Source organism: Lygodium microphyllum, chromosome 29 (genome assembly GCF_053477565.2).
Source record: "Lygodium microphyllum isolate KBCC chromosome 29, Lygodium_microphyllum_v1.1.10, whole genome shotgun sequence".
Classification (NCBI taxonomy): Eukaryota; Viridiplantae; Streptophyta; class Polypodiopsida; order Schizaeales; family Lygodiaceae; genus Lygodium; species Lygodium microphyllum.
The window spans coordinates 105564101-105591717 of record NC_141163.1 but is presented as its reverse complement, the minus strand read 5'-3'; the positions used below and the strand labels follow the sequence as shown (position 1 = coordinate 105591717).

At 39.5% G+C, this 27617-nt stretch overlaps 1 protein-coding gene across 2 annotated transcripts; it reads right to left on the bottom strand.

Moving 5' to 3' along the window:
- Positions 1 to 1112: 1112 nt before the first annotated feature.
- Positions 1113 to 19429, bottom strand: LOC148010987 (putative protein phosphatase 2C 59). Of its 2 annotated transcripts, XM_087672265.1 has the most exons (10): positions 19313 to 19429; positions 18439 to 18579; positions 15508 to 15564; positions 15292 to 15419; positions 15056 to 15154; positions 14810 to 14968; positions 1836 to 1922; positions 1642 to 1733; positions 1426 to 1500; positions 1113 to 1332 (listed from the first exon to the last, which is right to left on the bottom strand). In XM_087672265.1, exons 2-10 carry the CDS (start codon positions 18507 to 18509, stop codon positions 1198 to 1200), a joined length of 903 nt encoding a protein of 300 aa, XP_087528391.1. In that variant the 5' UTR covers positions 18510 to 18579; positions 19313 to 19429; the 3' UTR covers positions 1113 to 1197. The 2 variants fall into 2 exon arrangements, with proteins under 2 accessions (XP_087528391.1, XP_087528392.1); XM_087672266.1 differs by lacking the exon at positions 15508 to 15564 and having other exon boundaries at positions 19313 to 19428.
- Between the last annotated feature and the right edge of the window lie 8188 nt (positions 19430 to 27617).

Here is a 27617-nt window from a genome sequence, read left to right as displayed (position 1 = left end):
AGACAAGTTGGATGAGAGAGAATTTGCTGATTGTGAGAACAAGAAGCTACAATAAAACACCTGCCAATTATTAGAACATGGGAGAACAATGTAGAAAGCTTCGGGGGTAAAGTAAAGCTCAAGCTCCTGCTTTGCCATCTAATAATACGAGGGCATACGAGACTTCCTAGTTAAGGCTTCTTGAAAAACCTGTAAGCTAGAAGAGTCCCTAGTGGACTTGGTTACTAGAAAAACCTGTAGGTTGATCAATATATGCCCTCCTACACCCAAAAAACAAATGTTGACTAGTCTAAACCATTTAACCATGAAGAAAAGGTCTACTATGCAAATAAAAGTCAATGGTTGATAGGTATACACCCTCCCCAACAAACCCCCCAAAGAAAATGTTGACAGGTCTGAACCATGGCCTTGAACCGAAGGTACCATAAAAATAAGACTCAAGTTGGAATTGAATCAGCCTTTCATTATGAACTCAGCTTACAGCTTCTAGAAGAGGTCATTTCCATTTTATTTTTGCATGTGCGCATGAATGCATGTAGCATACGTGTGCGCACGCACGCGCACATGCAGACAGAAGGGGGCAGGCAGCTAGCCAGCCACAAAGCCACATCAAGTCCTTAACTTTCTCAGGCATAGAAACAAGGAAATGTTAAAACCTCTCGCAGATTGAGCCATTATGTGTATTAGCTATGCAGATTCACGCATATTATCCTCGCTCTTCCTGCCTGATCACCATACCTTCTTTGCATGCCCTTAACAACCAAATGATCCCAGTATAAACAGTTTACCATTGTACAGACGATCTATCCCAGCCATAGACACAAGCACTCTCTCTCAAAAAGGTTAAGTGTACAACTAATACAGAACTTCCCAAATGCAGGCAACCTAGCTTATGGTGTAATGACGGATGTTTGCACAATTGTAGAGAGACGCATAACTTTCATACTAAACAGCTACGTCAATTTTAACATTTCAATTTGTACTGAATTTCTCAGGACCCGCACCAACAGAACACAAACCCTGCCACAGCTGACAAAGATTTCTGATGCTAAAGAGAAGTTCTAACAATGACCCATTTCAAAAAACACAAGCCTGTGGGGAATAGCACACAATGAAATCTCAATACTTCTTCCAGAAGCTTATGTGGTGTTATGGCATACAAATTTCAAGCTGCACCCTATACAGACACAACCAGGTTTAGGCTGCATCATTATGGAAACGCACAACTATGCATGTAATATTATCTGCACTTCCTTTACGCAAAGCCTCTTCTGTTAGCTTTCTTGCTGCTTCTTCAGCATCAGGAATGGCTTGCACCATTGAAACCGCATCCTAAAACATCAGACAATTTATACAGTAGTACTGACCCAATTTGCATTAAACAACATCAAATATTAACAGCTTCTGCATATATTGCATGCTAACCTGATTTGAAACTACGTCCCACAAACCATCACTTGCAAGAACTAAAAATTCGACCTCGTCGTTGATAGTCTCCTCCTACAAATGAGAACAGTGGGATTAATCTAATGCTCAAGCATCAGTAACTGCGGTAATAAGGGCAATAAGTAGCTTTCTACAGACCAGCAAGCATGAAACAGCGAACTGTTGCGAAGAGAAAAAAAGGAATCCGGAAATTACCTGCAATTCAGGCTCTGCTACTACGTATTGTTTCAACAGTCTGTCACCAAATGCACGGGAGACGGCTAAGACACCTCCTACCCTCCAAGTACCTGCAAATTCAGAAATGGCAAGACACAGAAAAACCTTATTATCCTATTTGCTGCATCAGATAGCCATTGACCATGTCCAATGAAAGGAGTATGCTATAATACCAGCCCACATGACGACTCCTCCAGCTTTCTCAATCCGCTGACGTTCATCTTTACGATTTGGTTTATGGTCAGTTGACAGTGCAACAGCTGCAATCCAAACAGAATTTGTTCTTTACCAATGACCTAAAAATGTCAAGTAGCTGATAAATGCCTTCAGCAGATGACAACTGGGCTACCACAATGTGACAATTACAACAGTAGCAAAATAGACTCATTCAGCAAACTAATGCATGATGCCTCTAGCTCAATTTGGAAAAAGAATGCTAGATGAGTCAATGCATCTACCGAACCAACAGTCTAAATATCCTTCAGATGACAACACAAAAGCAACACACCAAATCAGTAATACTTTTAAACATCTAAGGAAGCAGACTCAAAGAGGCACATAAGCCACCTGTAAAAATTGTTGGGAGCATTCTCTCGTTTGTGAAACCCCCTTTCCATGTGTGCATATACCTGTTAACTTGCCCAATAAAAGGAAAGAGAGTGAATGTCGTACAAATGTTGTTTTGTACCCACTCATGCTAGCATGTGCGCACCTGTGGGAGGGAACAGCACTACGATGGTCTTACAGCCCCACGTGAACACCCTCAAACCATCCCCATTCCATCCCTTTCCTATCCCCCCAAAAACCCAAAAAAGGAAAAAGGTTTTGTTTCAGGACACCATACAGGCGACCTAGTGGGGCCCATCCACCATCACTATAACTTGACATTGCCATTCTTTGCCTCACCATCATCCACACTTCGGTCCACATCAGTTAAGGCGTTGCCCAATCAAAGAAAAGCTCTCTCAATCCAGTCTATAAGCTGCCATTTGACAGTTCTACTAGCATGCTCAGCTGAGCTTCAAAATATTGTTTGTTTTTCTGTAACCCTGGAAACTCTAGACTTGCCCCTTGTGAAGTAAGCAGTGTGCATCACAAATTATATATGAATATATTTACAAGTATGATAATACATAGTAATCAATGCTGGGTTGGAGGCTGGAGGTATGCTAATTTAGGTCTTTCTGGTTCATAATGGTGTTCTTTGGCCAATGCTTAGATGTAAAAACGACACACACATCTGCCTATTAAAGACGTGCAAGGGTACTCTCTTTTGCCCATCAGTTGCCCATTCATGCATCCATAGTCACATCACAAACACTCTCTTATACCTAGTTTCGCAAAATGGCAACACTCATTTTCTGTCCTCCAGAAGTGACTTGTGTGTCTGATATCTTGACCCACTATTGACTCCTGAACTGATGAGAAGTGTGAACGCACACTATGCTTTGGACATCTGGAAACCACATGAGCCCGCTCACATACTAAAATAGAGATGTCTCCTCCATCAAAGGGAGGTCCAGTTGCCAAAATAGTAGACAGAATATTAAGGTAATTATGTTAGCAATGTACATATCATGTTTGTATGGACACACTGTGAGTACATTACATTTCTGTCATCTGAGCAGGAGCCATATTTATGGCCGGCCAGCCCCCATTAATGGCATCATCAAATGCTTGCCAACCTGTTTATTGTTTTGTATTATTTCAGCTTGAATGAAGGCTGCCTCTCCTCCATCTCACAATCATTCGATACATGCACACTGCATCCTGCTACAGAGAGGGAGACCAGAAGCTCTCTGCTGTTTGCCCACAGCCCGTGCCTTTGCATGCTCTTGTGCTTTGTATATGGATTTTGTTTCCCCGAGTTCACTACCTCTGAATTCATGTCTCTTGCACTTCTATTCAGTTCTCTGTGTCTACAGCAACTTCATCTTTTTGCTTCCGTTGCTCCACATTATTCAAACATCATATCAAAGCCCAAGCATCTTAGTTATCGTGCTGTCCTCTATTTCTGACTGTTGGTTCAAGTCTGATCACTCTTCCCAACTACTGCAAACTTTGTGTTTTGTTGTTGTCCTGATCTAACTGGCCTGGGCACCTCATCTGACAGCTGAGGCAGCAGTTTACAGGTTCCGGGCAACCTGTTTACTTGCGTTTTCACTGCTAAACGATGCATTTCCACTGCTACAGCTTGTGTTTTCTTCAGCCTTGCCGTCGTCTATGCTGAACAGCTAACATTTAACTTCTTTTTGGGTAGGCACCTGCCTGCATTTCCATCTTTTCTGCATTTTCAGCCTGACCTACGCACCAAGGCAAGGTTCACAAGTGTCAGTTGTTGTGCCTCTGTTCATTACACTCACTTCACATCATGTTCCTCTCTCATCCTCAAGCTGAATCGGTCTCTCTTGCTTGAATTGTTATACTCTCGATATTGGGCTAATTAACCATAAGGCCCCATGTATTCTCTCTACACCCCCTAAGGCCTTTAAGCTCATGAGTGTTACAACAGTATGGTTTGAGCAAAAGTCTCTCTGGTATATTGTTTCAAGTTCTACTTTGTGTCCTTGAAAACCCTCTCCTCTTCCATCAGATTGGGACAAGGACAATTATGAGGAACAAATCCTAGATTGGGACAACTACAATGCCAAAGCATATTCAATGCTTCTTTGATGCATCTCAAAGGAAGTCCTTCCAGTGGTCACCTCCTAGTGGGAGAAGTTTTAGCTTATGTACGACATTCCGTTGACCATCAGGGTTGCTAACCCTCTATAGTCAAGTGCACAAAAACTTGTTGCTAACCCTCTACAGTCAAGTGCACAAAAACTTACTCAAGGCAATTGACACTATTCAATCATTCATTCTCCAAGTGACATGATATAGGATGAGCTTCAAAACATATAGACTACAATCAAGTGCAAAATATCCAATTCAAGGCAATTGACAACATTGAATCATTCATTCTCCAAGTGACACGGATCTAGGATGAGCTTTGAAACATGTAGTCTGCTCTTCCCAAAGCTCACTTGCTAGGGACTATTCTTTACAAATTGCTTTTGAAATTTCATGGTTTTGCAGATGCCTTACAATTTGAGACATAAGACTCCCCCACTGATTTCTCACACATAACATCGATGCTACTTGAGCATAAGTCTATCTTACAATTACAAGGCAAGTTTCCATCTCACTTTGGCAGCCAACCTTAAAGTAATTTGGTTGCTTCACAAAGGGGTGACAACAAGAAGAAGAAGAAGAAGGGTCAATGTTACCACTATGGCAAGGGGCACCTCTACAAGGATTGCAAAAAGCTGGCGACATTGTGAAAACAAAAGGAGAAGAAGGGCAAGGACTCCTTCAATTCTTAATTATCCTTGGATTCCGACTCAAATTTCGACCATGCAACAAAGGCCATGATAACCTCATTAATCATTCTTCTAGTGTCATGAGGCTATGAACTTGATTAAGTTATTAATCAAATGTACAGGGTTGTTTAGCACAGGTGATGCACATAGCAAGTATTTCATGGTAACAACACAAGGACCCCAAGGATGCAGTAGGTATCAAAGGCAAAAGTTGTGATAAGTTTGCTAGCTAGGCTTTGGGGATCAATTGGTGTCAATTTTGACCCTAGAATTGTTATTTGGCTGGCTAATAAGTGTCTGTGGTGACACTAGGGACTAGCATTAATTAATTAATTCATTAATGCCGATCTAAGGGTCAACAGAGGTTGGGGACCACTACAAGTTGCAAATGGCCTAGCCAATTTAATTATGGATGGACACTTTAAATTTGGGTAGGGTAAGAAGACCTAAAATTAATTTTCAAGATTATTTAATTTTAAAAATTAATTAAATGGTTGGATACTACTGAAGAATAAATTTAGAAGGCTGCCACTTGGCAAAAATGTCCATGCAAACTAAGAAAATGCTTTTGAGGACTGGGTCTCAACCATTCAATTAGTTTACAACTTGGGAGAGGAAGAGAGAGACCTGCTGATTCATTTTTTTATCAAAGAACAGCAATTTGCTCCAAAAGACGACCATCTAGGGGCCTCAGTAGGCAAGAGGCAGCAAGTAATAGTCTTCTAGGTGCTAGCAATGACTTTGTTGATCAGGTTACAACATTTTGAAGGTGCCTGTCAATAGGCGACTATATTTAATGCAAGCTGGAGCAAGCAACAGGTAAAATTTAGGGTTTTCTCACAAAGAAAATCTGATTTCTCTCATCTTGGCTCTCTCTCATCTTTTCCAACCCATTCTCACGAGATCTCAAGCATTTTGAGTAGATCTCAGGCAAATTTTGTGGAAAGTAAAGAGATCTCTATTGTAAATCCTAATTTTTTGCAAAAATTAGGGTTTAGCAACCACCTTGGGACCTGTGCCAACAAAAGAAGGCATCATACACTAAATTCAGCACCTGAAATTTGTGTAATTGTCGAGGAATTCAAATGCCAACCCATTCATTTTAAATTGGGGCAGCATTTGGCCAGTTGATTAACATTTGTGCAAGTCCTAAGTGAAAAATCAAGGGGCAATGGGCCCGAATTGATTGTTGATTGTTGCTATAGCAAGGGGCTTTTGGAACAACAAAGGAGATTATGAATCTCAGCTTGTACTCATTCCATTGAAAATCAACTTAAAGAGATACCGAAGGGGCACCAATTTTAGGGTCAACAAAGTATCCAATGTCCAAGATTATTAAGGTGATTTATGCATTTCAAGTTATATTCATTGTTGTAATTAAGTGCTTAATCAAGAAATTACCACACTTTCCAAGAAGGTAGGTTTCATCTAGCCCTGGTGTCATGAAAACATGTATTTTTGGAACCTCACTTAACATATAAATTAAGTCCAATCGCATGGTTAAGTAGTGTAATTGGGATCAAAGTAAATTTACAAGCCCTTGACACAAGAAAATCACGAGATGTCAAAGGCAAAAGTTGCTATAAGTTATGCCGCACAAATACTTGGTGGTATCTCGTACCAATTGTTGGCCTAGGTCATTCATTTGGCCATAAGTGTCAGTTAATAACACTAGAGAAGTGGCCTCTAATGATACCTAATGCCAATCTGATGATCAAAGATAGCGCACAAACACTCGGGAATGGAAGTTGCCTAGCCAATTTGATTATTGGTCAATCAAATTATTTTTTAGGGCACCGAAATAACTCTTAGATTAATTTTCAGTATTTAAAGACTGAAAATTAACGTTTAATTATGGATAATGCTTTAAAAAACATTTGGGAAGGCTACCACTTGTCAAAAATGCCCATGCAAGACTGAAAAACGTCTTTAGAGGCTAGAGAGAGGCATTTTAATGTATTAAATATGCAAGAGAGAAGAAGGAGATGCTGCTAGTTTGATTTGCAACCATTGGAGGATCTTCTGAGGCAGCTAGGGGCAAGAGAAGACCAATCAACAACAGGTGACAACATCTACAAGCTGTTGAGATAGGGCAAAAGCAATAAATGACTGATTTTCTTCAGATCTTTGCATCTACAAGCTGTTGAGATAGGGCAGCAGCAATAAATGATAAATTTTCTTCAGTTCTTCGAGAAGAAAGTCTGAATTTTCTCTCTCCTCAGCATTCTCTCTCATCTCCCAACCTTGCTCCGAAGATTACAGCATTGAGATCACCAAAGGCTGAGAAATTTCAGATTTCTCCGATGTAAACCCTAATCTACAACAAAAATTAAGATTTAGCAATAGCCTCGAGAAGTGTACCAAAAATTGAAAGCTCCAAGACTTAGATTCAACAGGGCTGAAATTGTTTTTAGTCAAATTCAAGCAGAGGGACCAGTAATTCAATGAGTTTGGGACATTTTCCATCTCCATTAAAGCAAGTGAAGGTCAATTGACTACCCGAATCAAGGGGCAAATCAGATTGAAGACTTATTGGTCATTTTGGACAGCAAGAAAAGTTGGAATACCAAAAAGGATTGGGAGAATCCCATTGTACATTAACTTCTTCTTTAATTAAGTTAAATAAATACCGAAAGGGGTACCAGTTTAGGGACCAATAGGGTATCCATTGTCCAAGATTGTAAGTTAACTTGCATTTTTTAGTTTTGTAATAAATGTTACTGTTGTAACTAAGGTGCAATTAGGGAATTACCACCCATCCATGAAAGTAAGGCTGGTTTCACCTAGTGGGACCATCATCCCTCAAGACTCTCCAATGCCAAAGAGAGAGTGTGAGCAAGTGGTGGCGATAGGACATGTGAACCTCAACTAATGCAAGTGGTGGGCCCTAAGCATGGTGGGCCCTAAGCATCATAGTAGCCAAAAACGCTAGAAACATTTAGAAATGAAACGTCTGAAATGTGTTTCATAGATTTCATTCCAGAGGAAATAAAATAAGAAACACCAGTTTTTTTATATAGGGGTTTTATAGTTTTTAACTAGTAAAAAAGATTCTAAACCTCTATGGAACTCTCTTATAAACAAAGAAAGGCCAATTGAGCTTGAGTCATAATACATGAGAATCAATTGAGAATAATATGTTACATATCCATGATTCATTATTGACTTGTCACTTATACTGAAGATAGTCTTTGTTTTTTTTACAAAAACTATCAGGCAATGTTAAACATGATGATGATGATGATGATGAGTAATGACTTGTGAGGGCTCAAGATTTTAGATGAGCGATTGACTTTTTTGGGAATTTGTTTAGCCATTGGACTTTGTCAATCTAGTATTCGTCTTGCTTCAAGAGTCTCATTTATGAGTTATCTATGACATATTATGATTTATTCTGGATTTTGACAGTTTGTTAGTTTGTTTTGGAATGAAAATCATGATGCTACAACTTGACTTAGTCCATATTGTACATAGACTATATAGATGTTTATTTCAATTTAGATATTATATTCTAAACCATAGTTTTTGGGTTCCAACTCAAAAAAAAAAAAAAACCCTACGTTTTTTTAATGTCAGAAACATTTCTTACTTCAAGAAACGTTTCATAAGTTTCAAACTCAAAGAAAAATGTTTCTTTGCTACTATGCCAAGCATAGCTTTCTATTGGTACCAATGAAGTTTGATGAATTTAAATCCTAGAGCTAGTTTGCCTTTCAATCTCACAATGGGAGGTGAGACCAAGAGCAATCTCTGCTCCTAGTCTATTCTCACATAAGAAAACACTTTTATAGTCTTGATGAAGACGGGGAATCCATGGTCATAACTGTGCTTTTTGTGAAGCTAGTTTGTGACATGTATCAAGATTCATCTATTTCTACTATCCATAGTCAAGGATTGGTATAATCAACATCAACATCAATGTCTTTCTAAGACACCTAGGTGGCTTAGGTATCCATGGTTGTACAAGCACACTAAGTGCATTTCATTTCTAAAGAAGAGAAATATTTATAGTTGGCCGACTTGCATTAATGGCCTCATCAGATACCAATTGGTCTATTTATTGTTTTGTATCATTTCGACCTATATAAAGATTGGCCCTTCTCCATCTCATAATCATTTGATACATCCACACTATACCCTGCCCGTGCGCAAGGAGCAGGGAGGAAGAGAGGCTAGGAGCACTCTACAGGTTGTCCACAACCCATGCCTTTGCAGTTCATTATTTATGAGTTTATGTGTGTTTCTTCTTCCATTCAATCCTTTGCATTTACAACAACTTGATCTTTTTACTTGGGAGATCTATCATGAGAACGTGTCTATTTATTGCTTAACTCTGGCATAATTAAGCTGTGCAGATGGGAAGTACAAGTTAAATTTAGCACAATAACAAGCCCAAAACCTAACTTGGCCTACAGTATTAAATGAGCCTTGAAAATGACTTTTGTATCAAATTCATTTGTGCCAACCAAAAATTAAACATTTAATGCTAAACTAAAGCCAAATGAAAGTTGAAACAACTTCCAAGTTTAAAGGACTTAGCACATTAAATGCGGATAGAGAAAAGGCCAATTAATGGCAAGCACAATAAAATTATTAGTTTTTATCCATTAATTAATTGCTGAAAATTAAAGTCTAGAGGTAGAGATTACATTAGAATGTATATCGCTTGTCGGTCAAAGAGAGAACTTGCCATGCATGCATCCGAAAGGTAGTTTGGGGCTGGATGAGAGTATCAGGGTGGCCTTTCCAATCAAGTAACAAATAAGATAGAGATTTTAAGTGGACAGGAAGTTGCCAAAATCAAGCCACAACAAATCACGCACTAGCAATAGGACAAGTGCAGCAAGTTTCCTCCTTCAACTAAGTGAGATGTGACAATAGAAGAGGACTCGCTAGTTGCACTAGAGTTTACCACTCTTTTGAAGCTATTGGGACCATCAAAATTGCCAGCAATGTTACCATTTGAAAGATTCACTCTCCAAGTAATTTTCTATTTTCTCTATTAAATTTTCAACCCTTGTCAACAGATTGAAGGTGGATAGTAGTACATTTTGCTGTTAAAACCTTAACACCCTATAGAAATTAAGGTTTCTCAACCACCTCAAAGTTCATGTCCATTAATTGAAGACCCAACGATGGCAACAGCAGCAATTGCAGATGTTGCAGCTAATTTAAAAGGCAAAACTCATCCATGTTTAATTTGACTTGCATGCAACTGTTCTTGGTTCAATTTGTGCCCAAATTGTATCAAAATCAATAGGCAAATTTGGATCCTGATGCTGGTGGTCATTGGTGACAGCCCAAAGTGATGGAATTTGTTAGCCTATTATCTCCATATACTACAAATTCAACCAATAAAAGTCAAAGAAATACTGCAAGGACCAGTTTTGGGGCCAATGGAGTGTCATTTGTCCAAGATCTATGCCGTAAAATACTTATTTTAGACTCGTGAATTTTATGCTTGCTGTAAATTGTATTAAATCAGGTCACCTACCACCCTATCCCAAAAGGATGGCTGGTTTCAAAGGACAACATCAGTTTGTGGCGATTCGTGGAATGCTGCCCCTGCTGTTATGCTGCCCATCTCAGCTTGGCAACCTGCATACCAGCTGGCGATCTAATCAGCACTCCTCGGGCATCTACATTTCAGCCATCTAGTGGCCACCCTACTGTCAACAACCATCTGCAGCCTGTTACCTACTGCTCAGCATATGCATTTTACTGTTCACGAGCTCTCAGCTAGCTGTCAGCTGCCCCACTATTGCGTTTTGTCATCACCCAAGCCGCCCTGCTGTTCGCTCAGCCTTCTGCCCGTTTGTGGGCTGCTGAAGTCATCATCTTGTCAACCAAATCTGCATTTTCTGCATACTAGTCTGCATACACTGTTGCCACCACCATTTGACATCATCAAAGTTATGTGGACAAGTGCTGCTGCATTTTCAGGATCCATTTGAGTACAACACAGCAACATCCATTCCTCCAACCACCTCTAACCAGGCTCTAGAGATACAAAGGTTCGAGGCCCACTTATTGTATCATCTTTGTATTCATTATTCATTCATTAGCATTCAGCACTTTTTAAATTATGTTCTACGTGTTGTCGTACACTTTTGAGTTTCTATACTTACCATTCCTTTACAGTGTACACACAAAAACCCCTAGCTACCAGCACCATCCCCCATATCACAACAATGATTTGCCAAAAACAATAACATCATAGTATATACAAATAATAACAATTAACTAAGATCATAGGTACCCAAGCAATCGGCAATCAAGCCACCACCAAGGTGCCTCAACAAACATTGATGTCAATATCAATATAGAAACTCAGAAGTGTACAACAACATGTAGAACACAATTTATAAAATGTTGAATGCTAGTGAATGAATAATGAATACAAAGATGATACGATAAGTGGGCCTTGAGCCTTCGTATCTCTAAGACCAGGTTGGATGTGGTTGGAGGAATGGGTGTTAGAATCCAACAATGAGGAAGAGCCTAAGTTGCCCTTGCCCTTCTTCCCCTTCTTCTTTTGAAAATCTGCTAGCTTCAAAAAAAAAACTTCTAAAGACGCCTCTTCTTGCCACAACACTTCACCCTCTTGTTGCTACCCCTCTTTGCAACCACAATAGCTCACAAACATCTAGAGCACCGACTAGAGATGGCAACCTTCCATATAGCCTCAAGGCAATCTCATGCTCCGAAAACAAAGATTACATTTCCAACTTGATGGTCTAGATATGTCCATTGAAAGTGACGACCCGCATGGGTGATGGAACATGTGAGAATGGACAGATGATTAGAAGCAAGAAACAAAAAGTATGAACATTTAACAAAAAGAATCAACTTGTGAACACGAAACTCAAAATGTCGCCCCAATCCTTCTTTATGTGTGTAATGCAATAATTTATTTCTGGAAATTTTTGTCATATTCAGCCTCAAGGGTTTTTTCTTTCCTTTCTTGAAATGTGTAGCCACAAAAATAAGTAAATATTCTGATTGTTGAGCAATATTATGTTAGGCATGGCACTTAAACTCAAGCATTTGGTTTTTTTGGCTCTAATAAGAACAAGTATTTTCTCTCTCTTGCATCCTTCCCAACAATCCCAAAGGCCCTATACTGAGAATTTTTTCATGCATAGGACTCTTTTGAGCATGCTTGTCCATCTCAACAACCTATTAAATGGTTTCTATGGCTGAGCATGTACCTAACCAGCCCTCTATGCCCATGAAATGCTCCATGGATGTGGTTCACTCGTACTCCTCTCATTTGGCCCTAGATGGCCCTTGTGTTGTTGCATGGTCATTTGCCACTTTCTAGAACATGGCAGCTTGAGACACAAAGTACTCATCACTCTACCCCATCCCATCCAGATGACTCGACTAGATGCCAACCTATGTAGGTTGCTATTGCAGTTGCTCATACCTACCATGATAATAGATATAAAGTGTCACAAGCTGAAAGCTATTGTCAACCTAGTTATTAGCATGTTCTTGAAATTCAATGATCAATGCTTTTCTAGAGCATAGATAGATTCCTTCGGCAACAATAGTCTAGCTTCCAAAAAGGAACACATTGAACAATTGTGCCTTAAACAACAAATCAGGTCATGATTAATCCTCAAATTATTGGCCAACCTATTGGGCTTTTAGGTGCTACAAAAACAGATCCAAATCAATCTCCATTACACCAAAACTTGAAAAGTTTTAATAGAACAAAAACATTCGTGGAAGGGGATTAAAAGTTGTCATTTTCCATTTTCATTCCAATTATATCATTTCTAGCACTAGATTTCTCTCAGCTGCCCATTGCCATAATTGGATCCCTAATGCAATCCCCACTCCTGCATCCATCCATCCTCCTCCTTTGGCACACCCAAGAGAGTCATTGCTGTTGACTGCTCATGTGACCTCATTTACTGCCTGGTTGATGAAATTCCAACTTGTCTGTTGATGTCCTCCTGCCAAAACATTGGAGTTTGCTGCTTGAGACTGCTCTATACATCGCTACAACACTGGACTACTCTCCAGATGTGCCTGTCCACCAAATGCAGCGTCCTACTACACTGCCCCAAACAGCTGTCTTTAGTTGTTTCCCTCAGCTACACTGTTGGTGCTGCACTGCTGCTGTCTGCACCGGGTCTGCTTGCTGCGACATCACCATTCAGCTCCAAATTGCTTCATTTTGCTGTTCTTACTGCTGCACAGCTGGTCGAAACCCTAAATGCAGGTTTCAAGGCATCTCAGCACTGGAGTGCTGGCTAGTTGCTTCAATCAGGATCCACTATAGTACAACACACTCCACTTCCTGATCTGTGGTGTCATTGACAGGTCCTTCAGCACCCCACAGCTTTATTCCCCAAGTTGCTTTGCAGCAAGGCTCCACCTCCAATCCCACCAATAATGCGGTTGGCCCTTATTACATTCTCTGGCATACATTGTTTATTATGTTGTCCATACATCTCTATGCACTCCCTTTAGCTCTAGTGTTTTCATTCATGCGCTTTCTCAACTGATTTTTTGCTTCTCACTCTTATTTGTTCCTATGGCTATTGTATCAGCGGATTCCTCATTTAGCATATAAACTCACTCGTGGAGCCTTGATTGGGAACTACAGTGCTTACCAATGCAACAGAATAGACAGTTTGATAGCAATCAAACAAACTCCTAAGGAAACGCATCAATCGAACATTGAACAATAAATCTACCACGACTTGAATAGACTACTTACTGACTGGAGTACCACAACTATTTTGTTGCTGGAACCTACACTTACTAGCACAAACAAATTGTCCTAAAGAGTCTCCTCAGGAGGCAGCTTTACACATCTCGAGCTCACATAGCTCGACCTTCAAAGCATGATCAAAAATAACCAAATCATCAATTTAAAACAAGAAAGGTGAAGCTTCTATTTCTTAGAAAATCTACAAACACGCATGCTTAAGCTTTAAGGAGCATGCCCATGAATCTCTTGCAAATTCAAACCTCAAATTTGCATATCAAGATGGCCATGCAATTGGCAAACCCTACATATATATGTTTGCAAGCAATTGCCAGTGGGACTTTATTCAAGTTGCAGTTCAGTGTTTCTCCTAGTATCCTGCTCTATTAATATTCAAGAGCAGATAGACTTTCGAGTATGTCCTAATGTGGTGTCTTAAAGCCAAAAAATATACTAGTCAAGTAAGTCGTGCAAATCATATTATCACTCACTGTCCTTATAAGTAACAAGCACAAGCCTCCTGATCTTCATTTTTCCCTCTACCACTACATCAGAGGGTCAAGCCAGCCAAATATGCATGTCCACATCTCATGCTTGAAAGTGCTTGATTGTGACTCCTTTTGCATTAACTTGCACAAGTTGAGTCAAATTGTAAGTCTTTTTGCCTACTCCATCTCGTCTCGAGGCACACTTTGTGCATGCGCCACGCTTAACCTAGCATGGCTTAAAAATCGTATTGTGATCTTCATGATCTCACAGCAACCAAATCCCTCATCATGGTATTGATACCACAACAAACACCGAACAAATCTCACATCTACTCTCTCCCATCAATTGGTGAAGGCAAACACAGGAACTAAGGTGAAAACAACTCTTTGTGATGCTAACAATTTGAGATAGACTCTTTAGAAATGACAAATTGATAATCAAAAGTATAGCAACTGCCATACTTAGAAAGCATGATAACCAATTAAAAATCCACACTATGCACAGTCCGATATGAGACATTCTTGAAAAACCACCACCAAAAACATGTGATTTGAATTATAGGCCTGCTTACCTTTACCAGCCCTGCAAATAACTGCTCTTGAATCACCCACATTGGCAACAAGGAGACGGTCACCCACCAAAACAGCAGTTGATGCCGTTGAGCCAGCATCTCTGTGCTGACTATTTTCAGCTTTCAAATACTCTGAGTCCGTTTGCTGATATGTTTCAACTAAATCATCAAAAATTTCTTCAGCATAAAGAGCATTCTTACATGCCATTAAAAATCCTCTGGCAGACATGATTTAAGTTTGTTTACCTATTGCACTTCTTGTATCAGGAATAAACTTAGGATGTTTAATCAGATTTTCGAAAAGGTTCTTTTGCACATAATCTGCAGCACGAGAACCTCCATGACCTGCAGCATGGTACAAATTGGTCTGAGACAGATTTCAGTGAACTACAACCACTGAGAATCAAGAGAAAATAGGAATTGGGGGGATAGAGCAAAAGGGGTGCCAGGCAAAACAAATTAAGAGCTTTAGTAACGCATACCATCAAATACACCAAACAAGCCAACAATGTGCCCATCAACTTGAGCAAATCGGGCCTCATAGAAATCCTCCATAAAGGCTCTTTTCCCCCTTAAACTTGAAAATCCATAGCTACATTTTGCATCTTCACTGTTTGTACAAAATATAAGTACCATCAACATCCTAGAATAAGTCAATAAACACTAATTCCTAGCTTCTAAAGTCCTGATCCACTTACCCATCATGTGCACTGATTTTAAGTACTAAAACATTGCAGTGATTGCTCTTGCCAAACCTAGAAGCAAAAATGCTAAAAGCAATTTCAAAGATGGTAAAAATGTAATGGCTTCAAAAAACAACAGTTCTATATTACAGCCATTTCAGACCTTAAGAAAAGGGAACAATCATTTCACGTTAAGAAAGGTTGAATCTAAAGGAAAACCTAAATGACTGCAATTCACCTCCAATAGCCCATCAAAATGCTTTCATGATGGATTATAATGATTTGCACTGTCTAGTATAAATCTGGGCCAATTTGAAGAAGTTAGCCAAAACTGTGCTGCTTCATCAGTCACAAGTATAACCTTCTTATCAAAATCGTGCACCTTTAGCAGGGAATGAACATAGAGAAGCCAAATATATGTCACCCCGCATGACTTGAGATAGGAACTATGAATGAAAAGGAGGAATCCACAACTTTTTGGACGACTCATGGATGGACTGCTTGTCGAGAACATAATCCAGCAGCAGTGTTTGAACTATAATGGATGGTTACCCATTTGATGAGCAAGAAGATCAGCAACTTACCCAAGTCCATTAATAAAAAATGGGTGGGTTGCTGGTGTAACAAGACCTAAGCAATACGTATTCAATGATTGGTCCTGAACACAGATTTGGAAGAGCGAATTGTCAACCACACTGCACATTCACTCACATGTATATATATGAAACATGCATGATCACTTTCCTTGTGTACTGAAGGTATGGGCAATGCCTGAACTTTTTCTCCATGTCCAAGATTACAATTTTTGGTGATGCCCAAGTACAAACCTGGATCATTAATAATGCTGCATAAACCTAAACTTGGACCAAGCTGTGGGCTTTGCAGTTCTTTTTTCTTTATTATACACTCCAAGCATTTATTTATTAATTACGAGACTCAGTTTTGCACCTCAAACTTTTCAACATTTTCTGAATATTATAACCTTGGTAGAAGCACTGCAATTACAAGATCCCACATATGCAGCTGCTTCTCAAATCACCTTGTCTTTTCTTTTTCAATAATTACTCTGCACAGAAAGCCTTGTGAAAAGCTAAATTCAACCCTCATTTCCCAGTCAATATTTATCCATATGTAGTTTTTTCCCATCTCGGATTACTACTTTCCGCACATATGATGATGGAATTTTGACAAACCATATTCCATAAATGGGAAATGGGAGACCCTGTTGATATCTAAGATATGGATTACACTACTTGTGTTACCTTTTATTTCCTTGAATTCTATAAAATCTTAAACAATCCTTTCTTCAAGTTGACAATGAAGCTGCCAATGCAAAGCTTGAGAAAAATTAATTTGTATAGTGGCCAGCTAGTTAAGCTGCAAAAAACTTTCACACTTCTGTTTGCAAGTACCTTGTTGTTCTAGACATACATCCAAGTGAAAAACACAAGGCTGGGTAGTGCTATCAATAATTTTGAGCTCAAATCCAATATTTGTTCTAGATCCCAATATAGTTGAAGATTGGACTTTAAAACGAAAGACTTGAAGAGCACTACAAGTTTGCAAGCCCACTAAAGTCTGATGAAACCCAAGACATAGCAACTCCAAAAAGTAGGTGCTTTGCTCCAATAGCGAGATTCATCAAAACTAAACTGAATGGTTCAAGGCCTTGGCAACTTTTGGTAACACAGCAATACTAACAAGTCTTGGAAACTTGCACAATCCTCTATACAATGGCAATTGTAAATGCAAGCAACCCAAAACTGCTAGAAGCATATGCGCAGCACACATTCATAGCATCACAAATGGCCATGGCTAGTGGCAGTTCAAGAATATTGAGACGTACATGAACTGTATAGTCTGGACTTGAGCACCCAAGAAAAGCGCACGCACACGCACACACACACACATTTTTAGTATGAGCATTATGGGCAATTCCCCATAGGAACAAAATATGAATCCCCAAACATAAAATTGGGAATGTCCCTAACATAGAAAGCACTTGCTACGCAGTTGCTCCCAAAACCCTAATAACTTTTCGAGGGTATTGATGTCAAACATAAATCAAAATGTGGAAACAAATACAACAATAGCTTAAGTTCCTAACAAAAGTCAACAAGCCCACACCAAGGTAACCAGCTCACTAGATACCCCAATGTTGTGACATGTTTGAACAAAATAATCATGAAATCTTAGATTGACATGTTAGCTTGTTAGACTCAGCCTTTTTATGAATACAACAACTCCATCACTTGAGACCCTATATAGAATCATGACCAAGCAATGATGCTCAATCGTCTAGAGAGCTTCAATCAAGACTAATATGCCCGATATAAGATAAAAGATCTTGCTTAAATAAACAATGCCATCACATTTCTGAAAAACATAGATGCATGATCCATCTGTCATTGTTGACAACAATAACCATGTAGTAAGTGATTGCTGTAGAGCTTGTAACCCGTTCTTGCAAAATTTGATAGAATACAGATAAGGCAAATTAAGGGTTTAGTAAGGGTTCCAACAACAACGGTTGACCAAAATAAATCTCTTATTGGAGTCGCATAAAAGGGATACCAAAGCTGATCACAGATACGTTACGATCCAGTCCCATCTAAAAGTTTGGACCTGGTCTGTAAACCCGGGATTTCTTACAGAATAACTCTTCAATGAAATCTGGCAGCATCCTACGCATACCCTATGTGGAAAGGTATCCTACATGTCACAACTTAGATGTCAATGACAGTCTAGATACAAAAAGACCAAAAAGAATGAGACTTAGGCAGAGGCATATAGTGGATATGTTATTTCGATCTCATACACTGAATGCGTGTACATGATCTCATGTGTCAAAATGTGTGAAGGTATGAGCTGACTTTTTAGCAGCACCACACATCTGTTTGAATCTTAATAGAATGAAACAAGCCTTCACAATAGAAAGAATAGTACCTCTGGCCACCACCACTTGCTTCTCCACTCGGTGGATCACCTGCTGAAAGAATGCTGTTAAGGCAGCTCATTCTGCAGAAACACTTTCGCAGTAGTTTCCCTGGTGTTTAACAGCTATGCCTGAAATAGACTAAAAGTAAACTGCAAAATCACACAAACAAAAATAAGATTCGGCTGGTCCAGCACTGCAGAGAAGCAGAGCATTGATTTAGGTGGCATCGTTCTACAAGTATTCACTCTAGCTTAGAGTGCGTTGCTTACACATAACATTGGGCTAAATTGATGTTGAATGCTATATACTTGGAGATCTTAATAATTCTGATGCATAATGATTTGAACTGAAAAAAGATAAACTTGCAATGTGTGTAGGAAGAGACTTCCGAGTAAATCAGGTGAATGCGGCTAAGTAGTTTAAATAAGGTGAATGTAATTTAAGTTGCCCATGAGAAAGAGATTGTGTGGGGAGAAACCATTAATTTATCACTGACAAATAAAATCCACACTTGAGGCGTGGCATAATGCATTCCAACCAATGTCTCCACGCATCATATCTGACTTGTCTCGGCTAGATGCATAAACAGCAAACGCAGAATCCATTTCAGACGAGAGATGCACCCTCAAAAACATGGTTGATCCAGTGATCAAGGCGTATTGGATGATGCTATACACGGGAAAATGTGGAACGATATTTACAGGGAACAAGGTTATAATCTACGTTCAAAAAGGCGAAAGGAGGAGCAAGCGAGCAGCACAAGAATTGAACTCGAAGTCAAGATATGCACCGTACTCTGAGATCTAAGCACAAGAAACGGAGAGCACCATCGAAAGAAACGGTGCGCGCAAGACGCAAATAAAGGCAACCTGGGGAAACGACCTGATCTCAACAGTCGCCGGCCCTGCAAACCCTAGCTCGCACACAGCAAAACAGTGCAGAAGAAACGTGCCCCCACGAGAATCGATGGAAAATGAAAGGAGGAAGAAAAGAGGGAAGAGAGAGTAGCTCGCTATAAGAAGGCAACCTCAGCCGTCCGATCTCCCCTACTCGATGCCGTCCACGTGGCGGGTGACTTGTCCCTTTCTCGGTCAAATAGCCGTGCACTTAGGTCACGTGACTTGGCAAACATACTTTTACTCGGTCAACCGCTCCGTGTTTTTTTGCCCTTTTTGTGAAGTTTATCTTAGGGTTTAGCTAAAGGCCACGCATCGTGGCACATTTCAATTTCCGGAATGGAAAATTAGGTAGTCCTTATCCTTGTCCAATGTTCGATTTAGGCCTTGATTTCAAGGTTGAATACCTAACGCTTCCTAGTAACCAAGGAACTAAGGAACAAGTTCATATTAGGGCCTAATCACACGAGCATCGTCACCCGCAATAGTGCTGATGAGCCCACCAAAGCATACAGGTCTTCTACTTGAGCAAACAATCTAATTTTAGTTCATACATGTCCCCAAAAAGTACATGTCACGTTGTTCTTTTGAGAAAATATATTTTATATGCATCTAAATAGTGTATGTAGACCATTGCATCCATCTAAGATGTGAGAGGAGACAAAAAATTAGAGATGGTCGTCTAGAGTAAGCCCTTGAAGCTTGGTCCATTCCCCCACCTGATGGTGAAACGACCACTTACTACCATGACATGTCACCTCTACAAGGTAGTTGCCACATAGGATTTGGTGGTCATACCACCATCCCCCACACCTAGACCCAAAGTCATTTTCCCTATATATATATATATATATAAAAATCGTGGTTGTGACTAAATCAGGCCTTCATGCCAATGGGGTTGTAGCCTAGTCAAATCAAATGTGTATTGAGTATTACACGTGTGTGAGTCCGGTTCCCTAGGTTGTGATTTCCTAATGGCACCAATCTATTTATGTCTAGAGTAGACCTTCATTTTCAAATTTGAAATTCCCCTCGTAATTGTCTAATCAAGGTTGGGAAATATGTTTTTTAAAGCACTACCTTGACCAAGTTTCACATGTGCACACTTTTGACACAAATTCAATTTTCCTTCGTAACTAATAAAACAATTTGTAATATTTGTAAATGGAACTTCAAGTGTGCAAAAGAATATTTCAAATCTTAAATTCCATAAAATTATTGGTTACATTGAATTGCAATGGCAAATACATGGAATTTGATTCAAAACCCTTACTATGAAAAGTGCCTTCATGAACACTCTTCGCAATATTCTATTATCACTTTGTTATGTAGGCTTCTTTATGTTGAGTGTAAGAAGGGAGGTACCTACAATTGGTCGGTACATGTTACCACATTCCCAAGCATCCATGTGTAAGCTTTCAATCCAATCTCATATCGTATCTTTGCTCCCTATGAAAGATAGGTAGTTTTTTTATCAAATTTTAGCTCGTAAGGTTGAAAATTGAGACACCATGTGAGAGTTGATACAAAGTAATAAAGCTCAGCATTCCCTGTAGTTGTCATTCACACAAGGGTTTCTATTGCAAACAAGTCCTATTGAGATTACCTCGATGAGAAATTGATCGAAGTATGACTTTTTTTTCAAGGGAAGGAAGACAAATGGGACTCTTTATATCGAGAGAAGAGCATAACATTGCCTTGCAACTAGCAAGATGTGAAAAAGATCCTATGTGGCCTCAAAAAGTTCTCAAATGCCATGACCCCACAAATCCATCACTAGCCACTTGAGGTAGTGGGCTACATGGCAATGTTGACAAGATACTTCTTGCCTAGCAAGAGAAATACAATTGTAATCTGGAAATTGAATTACAATTGAGCAAATTGATGGTTGTACTAAAATGGCTATTGACATGGATGCCATAAAAATGTAGATTTTGTGCTTATTGGTGGATGAGCTATCAATTGCACTTAGTCATATGTGACATCATCATATGTGGTGTGACATTTGATTGACATCTTATAATGGTTCAACACAAATTTTGCGAAAGGAAACTGATTCAACAAACAAGGGCAAACATGGGTTTGCAAGAGCATTACCCTAATGTGGGTTTCTTTTGTTTTTGGTGGTCAAGACCTTGCACCAAAAATTTCAAAAATAAAAATGAAATCCCAAGAGCTTGACTTGAAACATATTTTTTTTAAAAGTTAATTGCCATGATCTATTCAAATATTTAGTCTGTGTGAAAAATAACTAGTGGGACTCTTCAACCATAACAATAGCAAGCATTTTGGACTTAACAAATGAAGATGATATCAAATGAAAATGCTCTAAATGAAGGTGGCATTAGGTTAAACAACTATAAATGAAGGTGATATCATATGGAACCTTCTTCTTATAACAAGTAAAGGGACGAGTAATGTTTGCTTTTAAAACAAAATGGAAAATGCAACCTATGAGAGTACCTTTGCTTCATATCACCTACTTGAAGAGTGCATCTATAGTTGGCAAAGGCATTATTGAGATCCATGGCACATCTTTTGAAGAGATTTTCCATCAAAAGAGATAGTGAGAAGCCCTAGCGACATCAAGCAAGTAATATAAATTTTCCATTGTACAATGAGATCAAAAGGCAAAAGGCATCATGTGACTACATGCTAAGTTTAATATCCAAAGTTATGCAAACTATCATCCCTATCCTTGACATAAAAGTTTTTGTAAGAAAAGCTAGACATTTGTCTAAACTTTGATGTGGTTTTTGAAAGTCTTCTTAGCTTCAATATTGAATTGTTTCCTTTTTGGAAAGGAAAAAATAATTTGGTGGATAAACCCATTGTTATAACTTAAACTGGATGGGTCCTAGGATTTTAACTCGTTTGATCTTCTCAACTTTAGGCCCAAGCTCCCACCTAGCATACAACTCAAAGAAGCTTTAATTGAGGGAGGGGTATATGAAATCCTTTTGCATTCCTCATCCATTATGGTATACTTGTAAAATAATGAAAATTTGCAATCCATCTTTGGCTTACAAATGAAGTATGAACACATGTTTAGTTATATTCTTTGTTATTGGCCCAAATTCATTAAAATATATCAAACCCTTATTATTTGAAATGATTAAGATTATGCTTATGAAGAAATAATCTCAACACATTCATTATTAATGTTAGGTTTTGTTGTAGATGCTACATGTCATCTCAACAATATTAATTTCTAGCATGAAAGAGACCCCAGATATGCTTTAATTAAAGTGAACACTAAGTTTGAGAGCTTCTCCATTTTCAAGCCAAGAGCATGCAAGGTTTGTTTTGGATGATAATAAGTCCGCTTAAACACGTAATGGCTATCAGTGTGGTGTGTGGTTTCAGTGAACTTATTTCACAATAGAACAAGCTAATGAACAAGAGTTGCAAAAGTATTATCATCCATATCAAGGAACTCAATCACTTTTAACATGCCCTTAAGGCAAATTTTGCCAAGATCTCTCAAAGTATAAGAAATACTCATCTCTCTAAATGTTCAAGAATATCTTATGCATGGTAATTATGATAATTCTTATTGGACAAGGGCTTGCACTTTGTGCCGTCCTAGGCTAGGAATCGCCACAAAGCTCCTTTCCAATGTCACATGCACACAACAACTAGAGAGGTGAAAGTGTGATGACTTGACTAATTGTAACTTCCTCCTATATGAAGGAGTAAAAGTGTGAGCTCTTGACTAGGACAATATATTGCATTTCTAAGAAGATGTCCACCATTTGTCTATTTATTAAGCTTGCAACAATAAAAAACTCAAACTGATGCTTATTTTATTAAAACTAGTAGTAAAGAATCATCACTATCATTTCAAATTGATGTCCAATATGACAAGATGTGCACATTTGTCTTGTGAAAAGTTATTTTTGGAGCTTTTATGTATGTATTCTCCTCTGTGTATAGATTTATTACAATACACACATCCATACACACACATTATAGAGAGAGGGGGAGAAGAAACATATGTCTTTACAAAATTTTCCATATATATATATATATATATATATAAAGAGAGAGAGAGAGAGAGAGAGAGAGAGAGAGAGAGAGATATTGTTCAAGTGCTTTGTATCATAAACCTTGAAGGGTATAGAGCTTGGTGGGTCAAGAGAGACAGGGGGGGAGCACCTATTGTTTGAGTGCTTCATATAATAAAGCTCGAAGAGTGGAGAGAGAGAGAGAGAGAAGGGGAGGGGGGGACACCTATTGTTCCAGTGCTTTGTATCATTAAGCTTGAAGAGAATGTAGAGCTTGGAGAGAGAGGGGGAGAGGTAGATGGGACTCTTATATACATTATGGTATTGTTGGATGATCATTACTAGATACACTAGCACGCAATTGTAGCCTGCCACTCCATGGGGTGGTTCATCAATTGCATCAAAATATTGTGAATTGCTAGCACTTCATGCATACCCATTGCAAGCCATAAATCAAGACCCTCATGCTAGATGAGTCAACCATGCCTTTAAAATATAGAATACATGTTTATATGCATATCAATGTATCTAGCCTAATTGTCTATTTGCAACATGGTCAAGAGATAGTCATTCAAATAGGTTTATACATCATTTTGTAGCACAATCTAGAGATCTAAATAATCATTTACATGTGTATCCACATGTGTTAATTGTTTTGAGTGGAAAACAAAGCACTGTGAAATTTTGACTTTACATATGTAAGTCCATGAAAAACACTTGCATATCTCTATGTCTCCTTTGACCTTATGATTTTTCACTTTATAGATGAGGATCCATTCACAAATTAGTGCCTTGCTTACTAATTTCGCCTTTGAGCCACGACTTCCATTTTGATAAGGTTTGTAGAGGCATCAACCCCCAAGACCCACGGGTCACTTATTGGTCAACCGTTTGAAGCGAGCAATAATGGCTACCCCTCACATAGCCGACACGTTATCCCTCTCTATTAGTGTAGTGAGCTTACCCTGATGCTCGATTGAGTTACTTCCTCTCTCAAGTACTCCGAAAGCTCTACGATTCATGATGTAAGCTCAAGCATCCTCAAGCCTCTTCCCTCAAGCTCCATCCCCCATAGCCACGTGCGAGACAAGAGAGAAGAAGAGAGGAGATGGAGGGGGGCTTCACCACCAAGATTCCTCACCCTCACACACTCACTCCCTCACTCACTCACACTCCCTCCCTCAGGCACTCACAAGCAAGCAAGCAAGAGAAGAAGAAGAGTCCACTTTGCCACACACCAAGAATGAGCTTTCATTCACTTTTTGAACTTTATATACAAAACCCTCTTTCCCTTGGGCAGTCATCCCCTTTTTACATGGCCAACATAGCCTAGGCCCTTTTTTCCATTGTTCTTCTATCTTCCTATCTTCCTTTCTACCTCCCATCTACCTTTACAATTTGCACGGGTGAGAGCTTGATGCTCTTTTACAGAGGTTTTGGCTGCGCCTTTATATTTAAAGGTGCAGCTTCTTGCGTTTGGCTACTTGTGGCTTCCATGGTTGCATCTTGTACTCTTGGTGGTTGTTCCCATGCTTTTAGATTTCTTTCGGGCCCACTCTCTAGTAGGGCACAATTTCCTTTTTTCTACCTTGTGCTTTTCTGCTTGATGCCTCGTTTTCCACTTCCTTTGCTTTGTAGTAAACATTACCCCCCTCCTAGTTGAGTGCCAATTCCATGGCACTGCTGAGTGGTGAGTCGGACGATGTTGTTGGGGTAGCTACTTGTGGCTTTTTGAGTGTGTATACTGTCAAGATTGTGGGAGAGAAGGAAGGAGTCTCACTTGTAGCTTTCTTGCTTGCACAATGGGGGAATACACATAGAGGTGGAGGCTGAAAACAGTTTTCCTCTTCTTAGTTGTGTAAGCCAAAAGAACTCTCGTACAAAGAAATAGAAGAACCCTATATATGGGTCTCAAACCAAACTCAACTAACTAAGGTGGCATACTAACTGAGCCACGAACTAGAGTAGATAAGGATAGCTATCATGTAGCTATTATTCATGGGCGGTGTACCAACCGCGTCTGCAACTGACAAGTCGGTGACATAAATACACGACGATCACCCTGGCGTATCACGAGTGGAGCTCAATATCTCAACACTCCCCCTCGAGCTCAATCCCAATTCCTGCACACCAAGCAGGTCTCTGAACTTGCGCAGCTTCTCTGCGCCCAATGCCTTCGTGAATATGTCAGCTACCTGATCCTCTGTGCTGACATAGACTAGATCAATAAGACCTAGTAAAACCCTCTCCCGCACATAGTGATAATGCACCTCAATGTGCTTTGTCCTAGCATGATAGACTGGGTTATTTGCCAAGTGTATACTACTCATGTTGTCACAATAAATGACAACTGGCCCATCTGTAGGTTGATGCATATCATAAAGTAGCTTATGCAACCAAGCTACCTCACATGCAGCCATTGCTGCGCCCCTGTACTCAGCCTCTGTGCTAGATAAGGCAACTATAGGCTATTTCTTGCTGCTCCAAGTGACTGCAGCACTCCCAAAAGAGAACACATATCCACTGGTAGATCGTCTATCAGAAATGCTACCAGCCCAATCAACATCAGTATATCCATGCAAATGTATCTGAACCCCAGTCTCATAAAATAGTCCATACTGCAATGTGGACTTCACATACATGAGTATGCGTCTAGTCGCATCCAAATGCGGTTTCCTTGGAGCCTGCATAAACTGACTTACCAATCCAACAACATAGCTCAAATCTCGCCTGGTAATAGTCATATAAATCAAGCTTCCTACTATACGTCTGTACATAGTAGGGTCTTCTAGAAGCTCACCTGCATCTGTGCTCAGCTTCACATTCTGCTCCAAAGGAACTGAAATAGGCTTACAGCCTGTCATCCCATATTTGGACAGCATGTCCAATCCATACTACCTCTGCAAGAGCTGTATCCCACTTGGTGATCTAATCACCTCAATGCCAAAGAAATAACGTTGGTCTCCCAAATCCTTCATCTCAAACTTCTGCTTCAATAGCATTTTCACATGAAGGATATCTTCATCACTGTCACCTGTCATAATCAAATCATCAACATAAATGATAAGTAGCATAATACATTTCTCTGTTTTTCTCACATAAAGTGAGAAATCTGCCTTGGAAATCTGAAAGCCAATAGTAACAAGATATTGTCCTATCTTGTCAGACCATGCTCTAGGTGCTTGCTTCGAGCCATACAAGGCTTTCTTCAACCTGCAAACAAACTCAGGATAAACAACATGCACATAACCTGGTGGCTGCTCCATATAGACCTCTTCTTGCAAATCACCATGCAAGAAGGCATTCTTTACATCCATCTGATGTAAAGACCATCCCTTTGATGCAGCCATAGCAATGACTGCTCTTACGATTGCCATCCTTACAACCGGACTGAATGTTTCTTCATAGTCAATGCCATATGTTTGTGCATACCCCTTGACTACTAATCTTGCCTTGTATCTGTTCACAGAACCATCTGCATTGTGCTTCACCTTATAAACCCACTTACAGCCAATTGCATTTTTACCTTTAGGCAAAGGTACCAATTCCCATGTAGCATTTGCTTCCAAGGCATCCATTTCTTCATCCATGGCTTTTTCCCATTTTTCTTTTCCCATAGCTTCCTCAAAAGAAGTGGGTTCTGGTTTTTGTATCACTTTAACCATATATGCATAGTGAATGGCTGTAAATCCATCATATTTCAGCCTATCCACAGGATACCTAGCTCTGGTAGACCTGCGCAAAGTAGGTTCACTCCCAGGTGCTCTCAAAACATCCCTGGTCTTCCTTACTCCATGTGTAACAATAGAATGAATACCCAACTCATTATCAATGCTCTGTTCTGAGCCACTGGATTCACCATCCACATAAGAGTGACCTGCATTCACATCAAACATGGGCTGATCAACCTTCTCTTTTCCTTTTCGTGATACATGCATACCACTATCTGCATTACTTTGAGAAGATTCTCCTGATCTCAATCTGCCTGTCCATGGCGAAGAATGTGAACCACTGCTAGAGGACGCTCCAGGTCCACTAATATTTTGTGACTGCTGCTGTGAATTCTGTGCAGCATTACCATTTTGTGCATCTACATCATCAATCACATTTACTGGTTTATACCAGCTACTCATCTCATCAAAAACAACATCTTTGCTCACTGTAAACTTACGAGTAGAAGGGTTATAGCATCTATACCCTTTTTGCTGCAGAGAGTAACCAATAAAGATGCACTTCTCAGCTTTTGGATCCAACTTGGATCTCAACTCATCTGGCACATGTACA

Bases quoted from the DNA above. Each gene is read 5' to 3' on its own strand.
- LOC148010987 (XM_087672265.1), bottom strand. From the start codon at position 18,509: ATGAGCTGCCTTAACAGCATTCTTTCAGCAGGTGATCCACCGAGTGGA. The intron at 1,923-14,809 runs GTAAGCAGGCCT...TTTGGATTGCAG, and splicing joins TATTTGCAGGGCTGGTAAAG to CTGTTGCACTGTCAACTGAC. The intron at 1,501-1,641 runs GTAATTTCCGGA...TCTCATTTGTAG, and splicing joins TAGCAGAGCCTGAATTGCAG to GAGGAGACTATCAACGACGA.